The sequence below is a fragment of the Hypanus sabinus genome, chromosome 22 (assembly GCF_030144855.1).
Source record: "Hypanus sabinus isolate sHypSab1 chromosome 22, sHypSab1.hap1, whole genome shotgun sequence".
NCBI lineage: Eukaryota > Metazoa > Chordata > Chondrichthyes > Myliobatiformes > Dasyatidae > Hypanus > Hypanus sabinus.
This window is the reverse complement of record NC_082727.1, coordinates 37,885,287-37,903,049: the sequence shown is the minus strand read 5'-3', so window position 1 is coordinate 37,903,049 and position 17,763 is coordinate 37,885,287. Positions and strand designations below refer to the sequence as shown.

Genomic DNA, 17,763 nt, shown 5'->3' with positions numbered 1-17,763 from the left:
TAGATACAATCACTACAATACTGTGCACAAGCCTTATGTAACCTAGCTATATATATGTGCCCAAGACGTTTGCAGAGTACTGTAGATTAAAGGTGATGTGAGGAGCAGGTCTCCCTCAAATTTGCTTTTAAAAACTCAAGAAGCGGTAGATACTTGGAATGGGTTACTAGGGGGTGTACTAGCAGCAGTGTTGTGGAGCTTAAGAGGCCTTTAGATGGGCACACTTATACAAAGGGAATGAAGGACATTTATAGTGTAAATTGATATCAAGATTGGCACAACCCTATGGACCAAATGTCTGTGTGCCCAGTGCTCTACTGTTCTACTTTCCAATTTTTACATGGCACTTTTCTTCCTCTAAAAAAAAATTAAAAGCAATTGCTGAACCAACAGCCCATGTTTGACAATTACATTTATTGCTATAAATTTTGAATGGACATTTTAGCAGCTGAACCTCCAAATATGTACAAAATTTATTTTGTGATAATCATTTAATAGAAATATTTAGAACTTCACAAGACAGGTTGAGTACCTCTTAGCTGAAATTTCAAAATCCGAAAACCCCCAAGCACTGACATGCCATCACAAATTGAAAACTCCACAAGGTGCTGGGAAGGCTCCCAGGCGATCCCTAGCACTCCTGTACCACCGACAGTTCTGAGAAGTCACCTCACATATGTAAGGAACTGAGGTTAACGAAAAATAGAAAAACACTGCTTAAAGTTAAAAATGAAGATCTTGATCGTGTATTGAATGAGTAGCTTCTTCAAAAGATGCGAACATATGCTGCTCTAATGGTATGCTGATCATGAGACAAGCAAAGATCTCTCACAACACACTGAAAATTGAAGATGATTGGTTCATGCACAAGATTATTAAAAATATATCAAACTACTCCCCTCCTGTTGTGGTTGCTGTGGAATGGGTGGCTGTTTGAAACTGATGGTGGATAACCCAGTTAAAGATGCAGTTGGGTGGGGGGGGGGGGGGTCGTTCAATTCCGACAATCTCTGGAGGACCGAGCTCCATCATGTAAGACTGTGCTCCATCTGCAGACTGTTCACTCTGTGAGCTTCACACTCGCTGCACATAAGCTATGTATGTAACGTAAATGGATTTTGTGTTTGGACTTGGGTCCTATGCCCAAGATATCTCATTATATAGATGGAAATTTTCAAAAATCCAAAACATTTCTGACCCAAGTATTTCAGATAAGGGATGCTCAACCTGTATCTTCTTTTTCCTGTATGAATCAATATAGACAATAAATGCTGGCGCCTTCAAGAGAGTGAATTCAAGGAAAACATCTGGTCTGAACAGAGTACCTCTCCGAGTACTGAAGATCTGTGCTGACCAACTGGCTGGTATTTTCATGGATATCTTCAACCTCTCGCTCCGGCAGTGTGTGGTACTCACCCGCTTCAAGCAGGCTTCAATCATACCAGTGCCAAGAAGAGTGTAATAACCTATCTAAATGATTATCGCCCAGTGGCACTGACATCCACAGTGGTGAAGTGTTTTATGAGGCAGGTATTGAAGCATATCAGCTCCTATCTGAGTGGTGACTTGGATCCACTCCAATTCACCTTCTGAAGCATCAGGTCTATAGCAGATGCTACCTCTTTGGCTCTTCACACAATCCAGGAATATCTGGCCATTGGGATGCTCTTTATCAATTACAGCTTGGCATTTAACACTATCATCCACTCTAATCAGTAAACTCCAAGACCTGTGTCTCAATAACCCCTTGTACAATTTGAACCAGGATTGCCTCACATGCAGGCCCCAGTCAATTCAGATTGGCAAAAACAACTCCTCTACAATGTCCATCAGCACAGGAGCACCACAGGGATGTGTAATTAGCCCCCTGCTTTACTCTACACCTATGACTGCATGACTAAGTACAGCTCCAACACCATATATAAGTTTGCTGATAACACTACTGTTGTGGGTTGTATCAAAGTTGGCGATGAATCACCAATACAGAGGGAGATTGAAAATTTGGCTGTGTAGTAACAACCTCTCACTCAATGTCAATAAGACCAAGGAACTCTTTGTAGACTTCAGGAAAGGGAAACCAGAGGTCCATGAGCCAGTAATCATCAGAGGATCAGAGTTGGAGAGGGTCAGTAACTTTAAATTGTATTATCTGAGAGCATCTGTCCTGAACCCATCATATAAATACTACTGCGAAGAAAGAACAACAGCACCTGTATTTCCACAGGAGTCTGTGGAGGTTTGGCATGTCATCGAGAACCTTGGCAAACTTCTACGAATGTGTGGTGAAAAGTGTGCTCACTGGCTGCATTATGGCCTGGTTTGAGCAGAAAATGCTATAAAAGGTAGTAAACTCAGTGCATATCATGGGTAAAACCTTCCCAAGCAAGGAGCACATCAACATGAAATGTTGCCGTAGAAAAGCAGCAACCATCATCGAAGATCCTCACCACCCAGGCCATGCTCTTTCCTCGCTGCTGTCCTTAGGTAGAAGGTACAAGTGCCTTCGGACTCGCACCACCAGGTTCAAGAGCAGTTACTACCCTTCAACCATCAGGCTCTTCAACAAAAGGGGAGACCTACAGTCACTTAAGAACTCTTTTATTTTGTTATTTCATGCTCGTTATTTATTGCTGCTTATTTGTTTTTGCATTTGCACAGTTTGTTGTCCATTGATCCTGTTTACAGTTACTGTTCTATAGATTTGCTAAGGACGCTTGCAGTAAAAGAATCTCGGTGTTGTGTACGGTGACATGTGTGCACTCTGATAAAGTTATTTATTTTTTTATCTGTACTAACAGCACCATCTAAAGGACGCTTTTAGTTTCTATCTGCATATTTCTTTTTATTTAAAATGCACATAAGTGCATAATAAATAAAATTAAATACAGCTCTTCTACTTTCCCCACATAGAAAGATGCAAGTCACCAACAGGGTTGCACTATGGTAGCTTGTCTTGACATTTGATCTCTTGTCTTCCCATTTGGAACTACAGAATGAACTCCAATGCTTTAAGGTTTCTAATGGGTTGATGACAAAACAGTTAAATATTTTTACACAAAATCTAGTTTTTGATTCCCTATGCTCTTGATATAGAACCATAGAACACTACAGCACAGTACAGGTCCTTCAGCCCTCCATGTTGTGCCAACCCATACAATCCTTAAAAAAAGTCTAAACCCACACTACCCCATAACCCTCTATTTTTCTTTCATCCATGTGCCTGCCCAAGAGGCTCTTAAATACCCCTAATGTTTTAGCCTCCACCACCAGCCCTGGCAAGTCATTCCAGGTACTCACAACCCTCTGTGTAAAAAAACTTACCCCTGATGTCTCCCCTAAACTTCCCACCCTTAATTTTGTATATATGCCCTCTGGTATTTGCTATTGGTGCCCTGGGAAACAGGTACTGACTATCCACCCTATCTATGTCTCTCATAATCTTGTAGACCTTTATCAAGCCCCCTCTCATTCTTCTATGCTCCAAAGAGAAAAGTCCCAGCTCTGCTAACCTTGCTTCATATGACTTGTTCTCCAAACCAGGCAACATCCTGGTAAATCTCCTCTGCACCCTCTCCATAGCTTCCACATCCTTCCTATAATGAGGTGACCAGAATTGAACACAATACTCTTAAGTGCGGTCTCACTAGAGATTTGTAGAGTTGCAACATGAGCTCTCTACTCTTGAACTCAATCCCTGTTAATGAAGCCTAGTATCCCCGAGGCCTTCTTAACTACCCTATCAACCTGTGCAGTGACCTTGGGGGATGTATGGATTTGAACCCCAAGGTCCCTTTGTTCACCCACACTCTTAAGTAACTGACCATTAATCCTGTACTCAAGTCTTCTGGTTTGTCCTTCCAAAATGCATCACCTCACACTTGTCCAGATTGAACTCCATCTGCCATTTTTCTGCCCAACTCTGCAGCCTGTCTATATCCTCTTGTAACCTTTAACAACCTACAGCTCCGTCCACAACTCTTCCAATCTTTGTGTCATCTGCAAACTTACTCACCAATCCTTCCACCTCTACATCCAGGTCATTTATAAAAATCACAAATAGCAGGGGTCCCAGGACAGATCCCTGCGGCACTCCACTAGTCACCGACCTCCAGACAGAATACTTTCCATCAACAACTGCCCTCTGCTTTCTTCCTTTAAGCCAACTTTTAAGCCAAACAGCCAAGGTTCCACTTATCCCATGCCTCATAACTTTCTGGATGAGTCTCTCATGAGGGACCTGGTCAAATGCTTTGCTAAAGTCCGTGTAGACCACATCCACTGCCCTACCCTCATCAATTTCTTTTGTTACCTCTTCAAAAAACTCAAATCAGGCTTGTGAGGCACGACCTTCCCTTCACAAAGCCATGTTGACTATCCATGAGTAGACTGTACTTCTCCAAATGCTCGTAGATCCTATCCTTAAGAATCCTTTCCAGTAGTTTGCATACCACCGACATAACTCACCAGTCTATAGTTCCCAGGTTTCTCCCTATTACCTTTTTTAAACAAGGGAACTACATTTGCCATTCTCCAGTCCTCCGGCACTTCCCCTGCAGCCAAAGAGGATATGTCTTATGCACTATTGTATTAAGGTTCTTGAACAAGTCTAGTGACATTCATTGTCATTGAATTTAGCAGTGGAAACCATCCAGTTAAGTTGTCAAGATAAAATATTAAACCTTAAGATTATGACCTTCTGAGACCCTCAACACCAACTCTAGCCACAACTGTCAATTTGTTCAACCAAGCACACCCTCTCCACAACAGCTGACAGCAGCCACAACTGTTTCTTCTTGATTCTCCAAAAGGACTCAAGGGACTGCTACACAACACCAAAGTAACACACCATGAAAATACCCTACCACCAAGAAAGCCTCTCTGCCCTCACGATTGCTTTCTGCAAAGGCAGACTGAGAGGAAGACCTCCGAATCTAATGAGTTGTATAATCTTGTAAACATAATTGATTACCGCGTTCCTAATTTAAAGTGTCTATACATGGGTGGAGAAGTGTCTACATTAAGACTCCACCGCATTAAAGACCCTGTGTGAACACAAGCTATAAAGTAGCCAAGCATTTCTAAGGAGACAGACTTGGAACAAGTAAACTGATTGCTTTTAAAACACCCAAATTGGTTAAACTGAAGCATTAGAGGACTGGGGAAGATTACAGAGTAACAAAAGGATGAAGCCATAATGGGATTTGAAAGTAAGGATGATCTTAAATTAGAATGTCATTTAACTGAGAGTCAACATGTGCATCAGCAACCACCAATGGTTGAAGAAGAAATTGTGATGACTCAGACAGCTTGGAAGCAAGGGTTTAGAGGAATTAATACTCAATTAAGGGGGTAACAAAGCCAAGGTTGCAAGCTTCAGCAGCTGGACTATAGTATTTTTACAGAGGTAGAAATCCTTCATCATTGTGATGGTGCAGAGGTCTGCAGTTTATCTTAGGATGAAATATAGCAGGAGGAATGCTAAGATTTCTGGTTCAGTTCAAAAAGCTGAATGAGAGATGAGGATTCCCCCCCCTCCCCCCACTTCCCCTTTCAAAACATACATGTGTTTGTGGCCAGCATAAAACAAATGTGACCAAATTTCAACTGCCAATTCTCAACAAAATACTCTTTGTGTGTACTGTAATCTAATTGTTAAATGTGCAGGCACCTGGTCAAATTTTGACAACTTTTTTATTTAATCATAAAACATTAATTTTCATATAACTGCATCAAAACACTTCAAATTGTGATTCAATTCCCAGATAATAGTCCTCCTGTTAAAAGGTAGTGAGCTGAGAAAAAAAAAGCAGGTGACCGACAATGTCAGAAATTGCCTGATAACTGCTGCGATGGAATTGTGATGGAGCTGACCACAGATGCATGGGAGAGATTTAAAGTTCAAAGGAAAAGCCAAGGGCAAAAACCAACAGAACATGTCAAATAGGCTTTGGTCAGTACAAATTCACTGAAGTCATCGCTCGACATCAAAATTGGCCAAGGAGAGGATGGGCTAAGAATTTGATGAAGAGGAAGTTAAAGACCTTACAAGAGGCTAAATATCGATGTGCCAAATGTGGAGAACCTTTTGAGTATGAGACACAACAGAATGGAATAGAAAACGTGGGAAATTGAGTTGTGAGCTATACCACAGCCATTGCGGTCACAGTGCCTGTGGTCGAGTGCCTTATTAAGATAGTTTACATGATAGAGAAGATATCTGAGCAAAACCAATTTCAATTTGTCGCTGGAAACTAACCACCAGAATTGAATGGGGCTAAGAGAACACACACAGTAGAAAGGGCAACAAACATTATGCTGGAAAAATTGCTTCTCCAAGATGTGAGAGGTTTTGCAGTTTCATGACTGTTGCAAGAAATATGATCGCAGATACAATGAATGTTGGGTCCCCAAACCTGAGCAACAGATTAAGGACCTCAAAGATTTAAATCTGGGAAACTGGTAGGATATTTGGTCAATGGGTGAATATTAATGCAGTGGGTAACGGTCTGCAATTTGGAAGAGTAATAAGTAAGTGTAAGTATAGGGATAGAAAACTGAATGCAAATCAGAAACTGATGATGAAGCAGCATGGTGTGGAATGCCAGCCAAACAACATGCATGGAAGGACACAAAATAATAACTGCTCTACTCTCTATATAGACATGATTGTGTGGCTAGGCTGAGCTCAAATATCATCTACAAATTTGCTGACGATACAACCATTGCTGGTAGAATCTCAGGTGGTGACGAGAAAGCGTAAGGAGTGAGATATGCCAACTAGTGGAGTGGTGTTGCAGCAACAACTTGGCACTCAACATCAGTAAAATGAAAGAACTGATTGTGGACTTCAGGAAGGGTAAGATGAATGAACACATACCAATCCTCATAGAGGGATCAGAAGTGGAGAGAATGAGCAGCTTCACGTTCCTGGGTGTCAAGATCTCTGAGGTTCTAACCTGGTCCCAATATATTGATATAATCATAAAGAAGGCAAGAGAGCAGCTATACATTATTAGGAGTTTGAAGGGATTAGGCATGTCAACAAATACACTCAAAAACTTCTATAGTTGTACCGTGGAGAGCACTCTGACAGGCTGCATCACTGTCTGGTATGGAGGGGCTACTGCACAGGACCGAAAGAAGCTCCATAAGGTTGTAAATCTAGTTAGCTCCATCTTGGGCACTTGCCTACAAGGTACCTAGGACATCTTTAGGAAAGGCAGCATCCATTATTAAGGATCTCCAGCACCCAGGGCATGCCCTTTTCTCACTGTTACCATCAGGTAGGAGATGCAGAAGCCTGAAGGCACACACTCAGTGTTTCAGGAACAGCTTATTCCCCTCTGCCATCCAATTTGTAAATGGACATTGAAGCTTTGAACACCATCTCACTTTTTAAAAAATATACAATATTTCTGTTTTTGCACATTTTTAATAACCTATTCAATATATGTAATTGATTTACTTGTTTATTTATTACTGTGCTTTAGTTTATTTATTTTTCTTTCTCTCTCTGCTAGATTATGTATTGCATTGAACTGCTGCTGCTAACTTAACAAATTTTATATCACATGCTGGTGATAATAAACTTGATTTTGATTCTAAAACCTAGCACCAAAGTGCAAAGTTAGAAACACAATAAATTTAAACGGACTTTAAATGGAAACATAACTAGTTAAAGTTTGGAGCTGCTCAACCTGTGGTCCAGATTTTGATGATAATTTTGTTTTCATAAAAAAAATGTCAATGCAGAATCCAACTAGTTGGATTAAAAACCTACAAGCTGGTAAGATAACACTAAATAAAACTGGGTATTCATACTGAGAGAAAACAGATAAATGACAAATGATGTTTAAGTAGCTGTAGATGATATTCCCAAGGTTAAATGGACATTGGGAGGCTCAGTACTTAGCTTGACAGCCTTTGTGGAACAATTATCAATTCAGCAAACCGAACATTGAATTTCATTTTGGAATTAAAACAATCCTTTAGCCAAATGACAATGTATCCACAAAGACCTGAAGTATATACAGTACTGTGCAAAAGTCTTAGGCACCCTAGCTACATATGTGTGCCTAAGACTTTTGCACATTATTGCAGTCAAAATATGCCAGGCAAGTCATAATGTCTACTTCATATGAAAAAGAATTTGACTAAGAGGCGTGTTATGGAAATTTTACACAGGCAATTATAAAATTGTACAAAAATGAATGCTAAAAAAGCTGATAAGCAAGCAGAGACATATGGAACAAGCATTATCAGATTAGAAGTATTACCCCTGAAAAATGAAGTGATAAATGTATGGATGGAAATCAATACCTGGAACAAAATACATTAAATTATTAACAATGTGATTTTGTGTTATGGAATGTTTCCCTTCCTTTTTAGGTCAGTGAGGTAAGATTTAGTGAATGGGCCATGACACTAGTATGTAAAATTGTAGTGCATTTTGGATTAAATCCTCAGAGCCACATATCAATTGACTTCTTAGAGACCAGGAGCAAGACCAGAACTACCTTCACTGTCATCTGAGCATAATTTCTGATCATACCTCAATTATGATGAGGATTGTAATGAGTAGAATGATGCTGGTTTAGATTTGCACCATATTTCTTTGGACATCATATGACTGAATCAATGTAGCTTAGCAAGAAGCTTACATGAAAGAGAAATGTTTAACCCTCCACCCAACACCTTAGGTCATTCAGTCAAGTTTTTGCATTGAAACCATAAAAAAATACTTTGAATTGCTAAGTACAAAGAATAATCTTAGATAACATTCAAAAATGTGAATGCTTGTGATAATGTATAAAATATGCATGGTAAGTGCACCATAGCTACTGAACAATGGAACTTGATAAGCCTTTTACAAATAAAAATGGTTAACAGCTGACAACATTGGAAATAAAGCAATGCATGGGAAAAAGCAAGCGGACCAGATGCATTTAACAGCGATTGCAGGATGCGTAAAGAATTCATTCAGTAACGTTGCCACTTTGCCTTTGTACCCCGTTATTAGTGTTTTTGCTAAAATAAAACTTCCCTCATCATTAACAATTCAAAAGTCACAATGTTATCATTGCTTTCTTCCCCCACATGCTGTCTGGGCATCATATAGCCTGCATGACCCAATACCAAATTCTCAACTTTAGACAACAGACATTTTCTTTGTATGAGAATAGGCCATTTCTGCCCGTCATCCTTTTTATTTTTTTTCCTCATTTGTGCTGTCTGGTCTGCTGGACCTCTCAGTAAACTAGATTATACAGATTATACAATATTAGCAATAAATTACGTATATCACTTTAAGTGACTTTACAATCCACTTTGTTGTGGATTTGTACCTTAATGTCTGCCCACACTTACTTTTTAACTGTAACACTTTATTTAAATTATGTTGTACTATCTCAATACACTTTTGATTAGATGAAAGGCTCAGCCTAGATGGCATACAAAACAAAGTTTTCCACTGTACCTTGGTACATGAAACAATAATAAACGTATTACCTAATTAATTTTAATTCTATTGTTCTAGTAATCACTCTCCATCATCACCTCTATTACCAAAACAAACTTCTTCTCTCTATTCTGATGAAAGGTCCCAGATCTAAAATACTAAACGTTTCTCATTCCACAGCTGTTAGTTGACCTGCTGAGAACCACCCCCCAATCATTTTCAGTTTTTATTTCACTAATTAATGTTCTTCCTAAAGGGAAAAAAAACATAACACACACATGAAATAGGTATTTTCCCCCAACTGTTAAAGGAGTAATACAATTCTTGTATTCAAATAATACGTACCCCATTCACAGGAGGCCGGGTGATACGGAATGGTAGTTTTGCGATCCCTTGAATACAAATTAGGTCAACATCTAAAGTCATACAAGCCACCTGTTAATAAATAGTTTGCAATTTAAATAAGTTTCTATTGACAGAAATAAAATAGTATGTTTTAATTAACCACTATTTCTCCAGAAAGCAATTTTCACTTTCATAATGCTAATGAAAAATAGAGGATCACTTACTCAAAGTTACCATTCACTTACTATTAGTAACTAGATCAGTTACTATTTCATTTCATCTCGACAAATTTACTTTGTCTTTGTATTCTTCATATTGTCCTTTCTTCATCTTATTTACTTTCACTCACATTTCATTGCGACTTTCCTATACCTATGATCAACTCTTTCAGGCCTTTTAGTTACATTTCCCAGCCGCTGAATGGATGCAAGTACTTTTTCAAAATATATTATAATGTATTTAATAATTATTTAAAGCAAAGACCATTCAACAAATTGACTAAGTCTTCAACATTAGCAGTAATCTGATAGGATTAGACCAGTTTGCTAGACCCCAAGAGGTATTGTTAAGAAATAAACAATGAAATCAGACTGTGCAGAGGCACATAAAGTTACATGGTCCTGATGCAGAGTTTTGACCTGAAATGTCAACAATTTCTCTCCAACCACCATTCCTGCTAGTCGCCGCCACAAAACAGATGTTGTTCCACTCGCTGAGCTTCTTCAGCTCACCGTTTATTGCTAAAGCTGCATACACATTGCTAGAAGTAGCATGATAAGAAGATAGGCTTCTACAAATGAAACAAATGAGCAAGGAGCAAAGCTGAGGAACACAAAAGAGTGTGTTCTAAAAATACCTTTTGAGCATTAAAACAATAGTAATCATCTAACTTTGTGGGATCTTGGAAATGGTTTTAAAAGAAAATCACTGCTAGGCCTAATGCTGAATCACTGTTCCAATCTCAATGATGCTACAGAAAAACTTCTGTTAAACTTCTAAGCCCATAATGGAGATCTCATTGGCCAGCCCACTAAAGCCCACTCATCATCACCAGCCTTATCTAACTATTAAAGAGTGTTAGTTAATACAATGAGACCACCCCAGCTCCAAAGGGCAGGAAATGTGCTTCCAGATTTATGGAGGGAGATCTGGGGAAGCTCAAATCTTGTGGAGGAAGATCTGATATCTCAAGTAAGGGCAATACAGCAAATACCAGATACATCAAGCTTTGGAGACAACAGTGAGGCTGCCCAAGAAGCAAGGACTGGAGGGCAACACAGAGGCTATATCTATAATAAATCTATAGCAATGATCCCTTTCATATTCACTTTGAGGATCCAGGTCCCCAGCATAGTCTTATGCTGTGTATTATCTAACTTAAAATAGCAACAACCAATTAAGATTATACCAGACCATGATGGATTTGGAAAAGGGTTATGAAAAGGAAAAGTGGGTCTTCTGTTTAGTTAATCTATTTGTTAATTTTAGCCCTGCTATTAGCTATCAGCAATTAAAAAAGGTCATATACAAACTAAGACACTGAAATACAAGGTAATTATTTTAATTGTTTCATATGTAAGTACATTGTAGTTAATTATATCTCCTTGATTCTAGTTCACTCACATGAAACAACTTTTCTGTTTTGGGTTCCACAGCTATAATATCATATGGCGTCGTCTGAGGGCAAGCAGTTCTCTGTAACATAACAAGTTTCAGTGTTCAATACAGCACATTCACTTCAATGAGGATGCAACTACTAAAAAGGAAACTATACAAAATTTTAGTATTTTGCTCTCAATACATTTGATTGAAAGCAGAAATAGATTTACCACTTTGGACAATAGAGTATATTAAACGGATACAATAGGCATCATGAAAATGAATTGCACCTTTTAAGAAGTATCAACATTATTACTAAGAATTGTAATTTATCTGGGAATTTATCATTCTTTACATATTGTATAAGTGTGTACACAATAAAACGAAGAAACACTTCTTGTTCCGATACATAACAAAAGATAAAGCCATTCATTTAATGTAAGTTTCAACAAATGAAATTAACAAAAATACTCTGCTTGGCTAATTAAAGCTGTTCACTGAGGAAAGTTTCCATATAAACTTTGAGGGCATTTGACTTTATTTCTCTGGCTACTCCTCTAGCTCCTGGGTCCTTATTGTTCTTTGTAAGGATCTGTCCAAGATCTTGAGCAGCAAAAATAGGCTCCAATAGGCCATCCAATTTTTGCCTTTCCGCATCTCTTCTCTATCGTGGTTGGTTACAATCCACATCGTCATAAACACATATTTCACAGGAATTCTTTGGCCATGTGATAAATTTCCAATCTATCTGCACTGGTCTACAAATACTTAAATCAGCCTAATTTTAACATCCATTACTCGACCCAGAGACTAACAGATCACAACTTTGTAAATATATATTCATGAATGGTTTCACTGTGACAAAACTTTCTGTCTCTCCCAATCTTTCAGGCAAAAGCACCAGAACGACAACATACTTGTGAGACCCAATATAGATTGGGAGACTGCTTTATTGAGCATCTCCACTCCATCTGCAACAGGCTGGATTTTCCATAACCTACCATTTTAATTCCACTTCCCATTCCCATTCTGACATGTCGTTCCACCGTCTCCTCTAATGACACTTCATGGGGCATATCAAGACCCTGCTGTCCCCTTCACTGGACCCCCTGCAGTTTACGTACTGTCCCAACCACTCAGCAGACGACGCCATTGCCACCACCCTCCACCTGGCCCTAACCCACCTGGACAAAATAGACACATATGTTCGAATGCTGTTCAAAGACTTCAGTTCAGCATTCAACAACAATCATCCCTCAGAAACTGGAAAGCTGAGCCTGCTGGGCCTGAACACCTCCCTCTGCAACTGGATCCTAGACTTCCTGATTGGGAGACCTCAGTCAGTCCGGATTGGGAGCAGCATCTCCAACACCATCATACTGAACACGGGGGCAGCAGTTATGGTCGAAATGACAATAAAAGTGAATTGAGTTGATTTGAGGATACTCTTAGGTTGGAGGAGCAACCACCACCCGCAGAATGTCTCATGTTAACCTCCAACCTGATACCATGGACATCAATGTCTCCAACTTCTGGTAATTCCTCCCCACTCCTCCCCCTCTCCTTTTCCTTTCCCATTCTGACTCATCTCTTCTCCTCATCTGTCTATCACCTCCTTCTGGTGCCCGTTCTCCTCCCCTTTTTCCATGGTTTACTCTTCCTTTCCTATCAGATTCCTTTTTTAGCCCAATTACCTTTTCCATCTTGTATATTTTGCATTCCTTCTTAATCTTTTCAGTTCATTGGAAATTTATTGTACACTGTGTAACATTTTACAAAAAAGGTGAAATAAAGCGTGTTTGGGAATTGACAGGTATAACATCCAAAGATCTGGAAGCAGTCTACCCTCTTCCTCCTTCTCTTCTTATCTCCACATCACATTCCTCTGCTGCGCTTCCTCCCTTTTCTCCCATGGTCCACTGTCCTTTCCCATCAGATTCCTCCTTCTTCAGCTCTTAACCTCTTCCACCTATCACCTCCCAGCTTCTCACTTCATCCTCCCTCCCCACCCACCTACCAACCTATCTCCTCACTTGGTTTCACCCTTCCCCTACCTTCTTATTCTGGCATCTTTCTCCTTTATTTCCAGTCCTGATTAAGTCTATTGGCCTAAATCATTAATTCTTTATTCCTCCCCATAAATGCTACATGACCCGCTGAGCTCCTCCAGCACTTTGTATGTGTTACTCTGGACTTTCAGCAACTTTTAACAACCTTCATTGTTTATCTATCTTTTTTCATTTCTACAATTTTTATTCCTGGCAGCATATTTGTATATCTCTGCAATCAAGTTATAATTTTAACTATTAGAAATTACTAATTTACCAAACATACACCTTAGATAAGAAATGTTAACACTTACCAATTGATTGTAATGTGAAACATCAGATGCAATCAAAGTAAGTCTGGTCAGAATTTTAATTGGTTTTGATTTTCCCTATTTGACAGAAATTCTATTAAAGTCACCAGTTTTATATTTATTTGTTTTTCATACAAGTCACTGAAAAATGTACTTTTCCTTTAGCTGGAATCATTCATTCACAAACACCATCCCAAAACAAGATTTTATAAAGCACTTAAAAACATCTGCAATAGTACAGTCAATCAGATATTGTACATAATCTATTGAGTAAAGATGATCAATTATACAAGTTATTGCACTCTTAAACACTCAAAAAATTAATGTCATTATGATAACCTCAATATGTAGCATTCATTGCTTTAAAAGTTTTACAAGATTATTAATTTCAAATATTCAATCCTACCTATCTATTTTGAATACATTCCTATATTCAGTACAATACATGGTCATAAATTTGGAGAAAAAATTAAAATATTTGTAAATATGGTGACATACATGCCCACCAAAGCTGTCCTCAAAACTGAGTGGAGTTGAATAGATTCAGTATTATCTAATTGTGGCTAATTTCATAAAAACATAGAACATAGAAAACATACAGCACAATACAGGCCCTTCGGCCCACAAAGCTGTGCCGAACATGTCCCTACCTTAGAACTACTTAGGCTTTACCCATAGCCCTCTATTTTTCTAAGTTCAAAGTAGCCATCCAGGAGTCTCTTAAAAGACCCTATTGCTTCCGCCTCCACCATCACCGCTGGCGGCCCATTTCACACACTCACCACTCTCTGCGTCATAAACTTACCCGACATCACTTCTGTACTTACTTCCAAGCACCTTAAAAATATGCCCTCTCGTGCTAGCCATTTCAGCTCTGGGGAAAAGCCTCTGACTATCCACATGATCAATGCCTCTCATTATCTTGTACACCTCTATCAGGTCACCTCTCATCCTCTGTCGCTCCATGGAGAAAAGGCCGAGTTCACTCAACCTATTCTCATAAGACATGCTCACCAATCCAGGCAACATCCTTTCAAATCTCCTCTGCACCCTGTCTATGGTTCCCTTCCTGTAGAGACGACCACAATTGAGCACAGTACTCCAAGTGGGGTCTGACCAGGGTCCTATATAGCTGCAACATTACCTGTCGGCTCTTAAACTCAATTCCACGATTGACGAAGGCCAATGCACCGTATGCCTTCTCAACCAGAGACAGCGTGCCCAGCAGCATTGAGTGTCCTATGGACTCAGACCCCAAGATCTCCCTGATTCTCCATGCTGCCAAGATTCTTACCATCAATACTATATTCTACCATCATATTTGACGTACCAAAATGAACCACCTCACACTTAGTTGGGTTGAACTCCATCTGCCACTACTAAGCCCAGTTTTGCATCCTATCAATATCCCGCTGTAACCTCTGACAGCCCTCTACACTATCCACAACACCCCCAACCTTTGTGTCATCAGCACATTTACTAACCCATCCCTCCACTTCCTCATCCAGGTCATTTATAAAAATCACAAAGAGTAAGGGTCCCAGAACAGATCCCCAAGGCACACCACTGGTCACCGGCCTCCGTGCAGAATATGACCCATCTACAACCACACAAACAATTCTGGTATGGTTCACTGTATAGAAAAACATTCCTCATACACTGACCAACCTTACTAAACTGAAGAAGTGATGGCTAATTTTAGTATTCTTGCTCTCCAGGAGAACAGCTTAGCAGGCCAATTCACTACAATACTGTCTAACACAGCTTACAGCAGTGAAAATAAACAATGTTAAAAAATACGATTTTTTTGCATATAATGAATAGATGTGTAATAGATGTGGAGAGTCACGATTGTCTACACCGAACGGTAAGGCAACTGAACACACACTGAATAGACTTGTACTTAAAATTTGGTGTTATAACTTGTGAATTTAAGTACAAACAGTAGTTTTAACCATATCTATAAAGTATATGAATACTTACTCTTCGCAAAAAAAATCCTCAAAGAATTAAATAATACATTTAAGCAGAGGTTCAAAATATTAAATAAATCAATGATTTACACTCAAGGAGAAATCTGCAAAACAATGAAAGGCTGCTGTTTAATACAAAACTGAAGTTTGACAACCAGATTATTGGAGAATGATTTAAAGCCGTTCATTCTTGTATATTTAATCACATAAAAATGTACCTACAACTTCTTTAAATTCTTCATTTCAATAAACTTAGAGAAAAGAAAAATGATTATTTTAAATAAAAATGTACAGCTGCTACATCACCAGTATTGGAACACTGAAATATACAGTGGCATGCAAAAGTTTGGGCATCCCTGGTCAAAATTTCAGTTACTGTGAAAAGCTGAGTAAAAGATGACCAGATTTCCAAAAGGCATAGAGTTAAAGATGACACGTTTCTTTAATTTCTAAGCAAGATTACTTTTTTATTTCCATCTTTTAGTTTCAAAATAACAAAAAAGGAAAAGGGCCCAAAGCAAAAGTTTGGGAACCCTGCATGGTCAGCACTTAGTAACATCCCCTTTGGCAAATATGACAGCTTGTTAACGCTTTCTCTAGCCAGCTAAGAGTCTTTCAGTTCTTGTTTGGAGGATTTTTGCCCATTCTTCCTTGCCAAAAGGCTTCTAGTTCTGTGAGATTCGTGGGCTGTCTTGCATGCACTGCTCTTTTGAGGTCTATCCACAGATTTTCGATGATGTTTAGGTCAGGGGACTGTGAGGGCCATGACAAAACCTTCAGCTTGCACCTCTTGAGGAAGTCCATTGTGGATTTTGAGGTGTGTTTAGAATCATTATCCTTTTGTAGAAGCCATCTTCATTTCAGCTTCAGCTTTTTATAGACAGTGTGATGTTTGCTTCCAGAATTTGCTGGTATTTAATTGAATTAATTCTTCCCTCTACCAGTGAAATGTTCCCCATGCCACTGGCTGCAACACAAGCCCAAAGCATGATCAATCCACCCCCGTGCTTAACACTAGGAGAGGTGTTCTTTTCATGAAATTCTGCATCCTTTTTTTCTCCTTTGCTCACTGCAGCCAAAAAGTTCTATTTTAACTTCATCAGTCCACAGGAATTGTTTCCAAAATGCATCAGGCTTGTTTAGATATTCCTTTGCAAACTTCTGACGCTGAATGTTGTGGTGAAGATGAAGGAAAGGTTTTCTTCAAATGACTCTTCCAAGAAGGTCATATTTGTGCAGGTGTCACTGCACAGTAGAACAGTGTACCACCGCTCCAGAGTCTGCTAAATCTTCCTGAAGGTCTTTTGCAGTCAAACGAGGGTTTTGATTTGCCTTTCTAGCAATCCTATGAGAAGTCCTCTTGGAAAGCTTTCTCGGTCTTTCAGACCTCAACTTGACCTCTACTGTTCCTGTTAACTGCCATTTCTTAATTACATAATGAACTGAGGAAACGACTACCTGAAAGCACTTTACTATCTTCTTATAGCCTTCTCCAGCTTTGTGGGCATCATTTATTTTAACTTTCAGAGTGCTAAGCAGCTGCTTAAAGGAGCCCATGGCTGCTGATTGTTGGGGCAAGGTTTGAGGAATCAGGGCATTTATAAAGCTTCAAAATTTGCATCACCTGGTCTTTCCTAACGATGACTGTGAACAAGCCATAACCCTAACATGCTAATTAAGGTCTGAGACCTTAGTAAAAATTATCTGAGAGCTCAAATCTCTTGGGAGTGCTCAAACTATTGCATGGTGCTCCTTTCCTTTTTCCCCCACTCTAAAATTATACAAGTCAAAAATAACACACTAACCTTACTTAAAATGTTTAAAAGAATGTTTCATCTTTAACTTTATGACTTTTGGAGATCAATTCACCTTCTACTCATTTAACTATTCACAGTAACAAACTTTGACCAGAGGTGCCCCAACTTTGCATGCCACTGTATAATCACACTATTAGTTAACTTCTACATGGTACTAAAATCTTGCATATTAAAATACTATTTGCTTCTTCAAAATTGGTCTAGTCAGCCTTA

At 39.1% G+C, this 17,763-nt stretch overlaps 1 protein-coding gene across 2 annotated transcripts in view; it reads right to left on the bottom strand.

Moving 5' to 3' along the window:
• Nucleotides 1-17,763, bottom strand: part of rpp30 (ribonuclease P/MRP 30 subunit) — a 37,228-nt gene that overhangs the window by 13,152 nt on the left and 6,313 nt on the right. For both annotated transcript variants that reach the window (XM_059947527.1, XM_059947526.1), the window contains exons 4-6: nt 13,764-13,838; nt 11,426-11,497; nt 9,803-9,892 (exon numbers count right to left, since the gene is read on the bottom strand). In XM_059947527.1, coding sequence (XP_059803510.1) covers nt 9,803-9,892; nt 11,426-11,497; nt 13,764-13,838 — 237 coding nt within the window. The remainder of the gene's footprint in view (nt 1-9,802; nt 9,893-11,425; nt 11,498-13,763; nt 13,839-17,763) is intronic.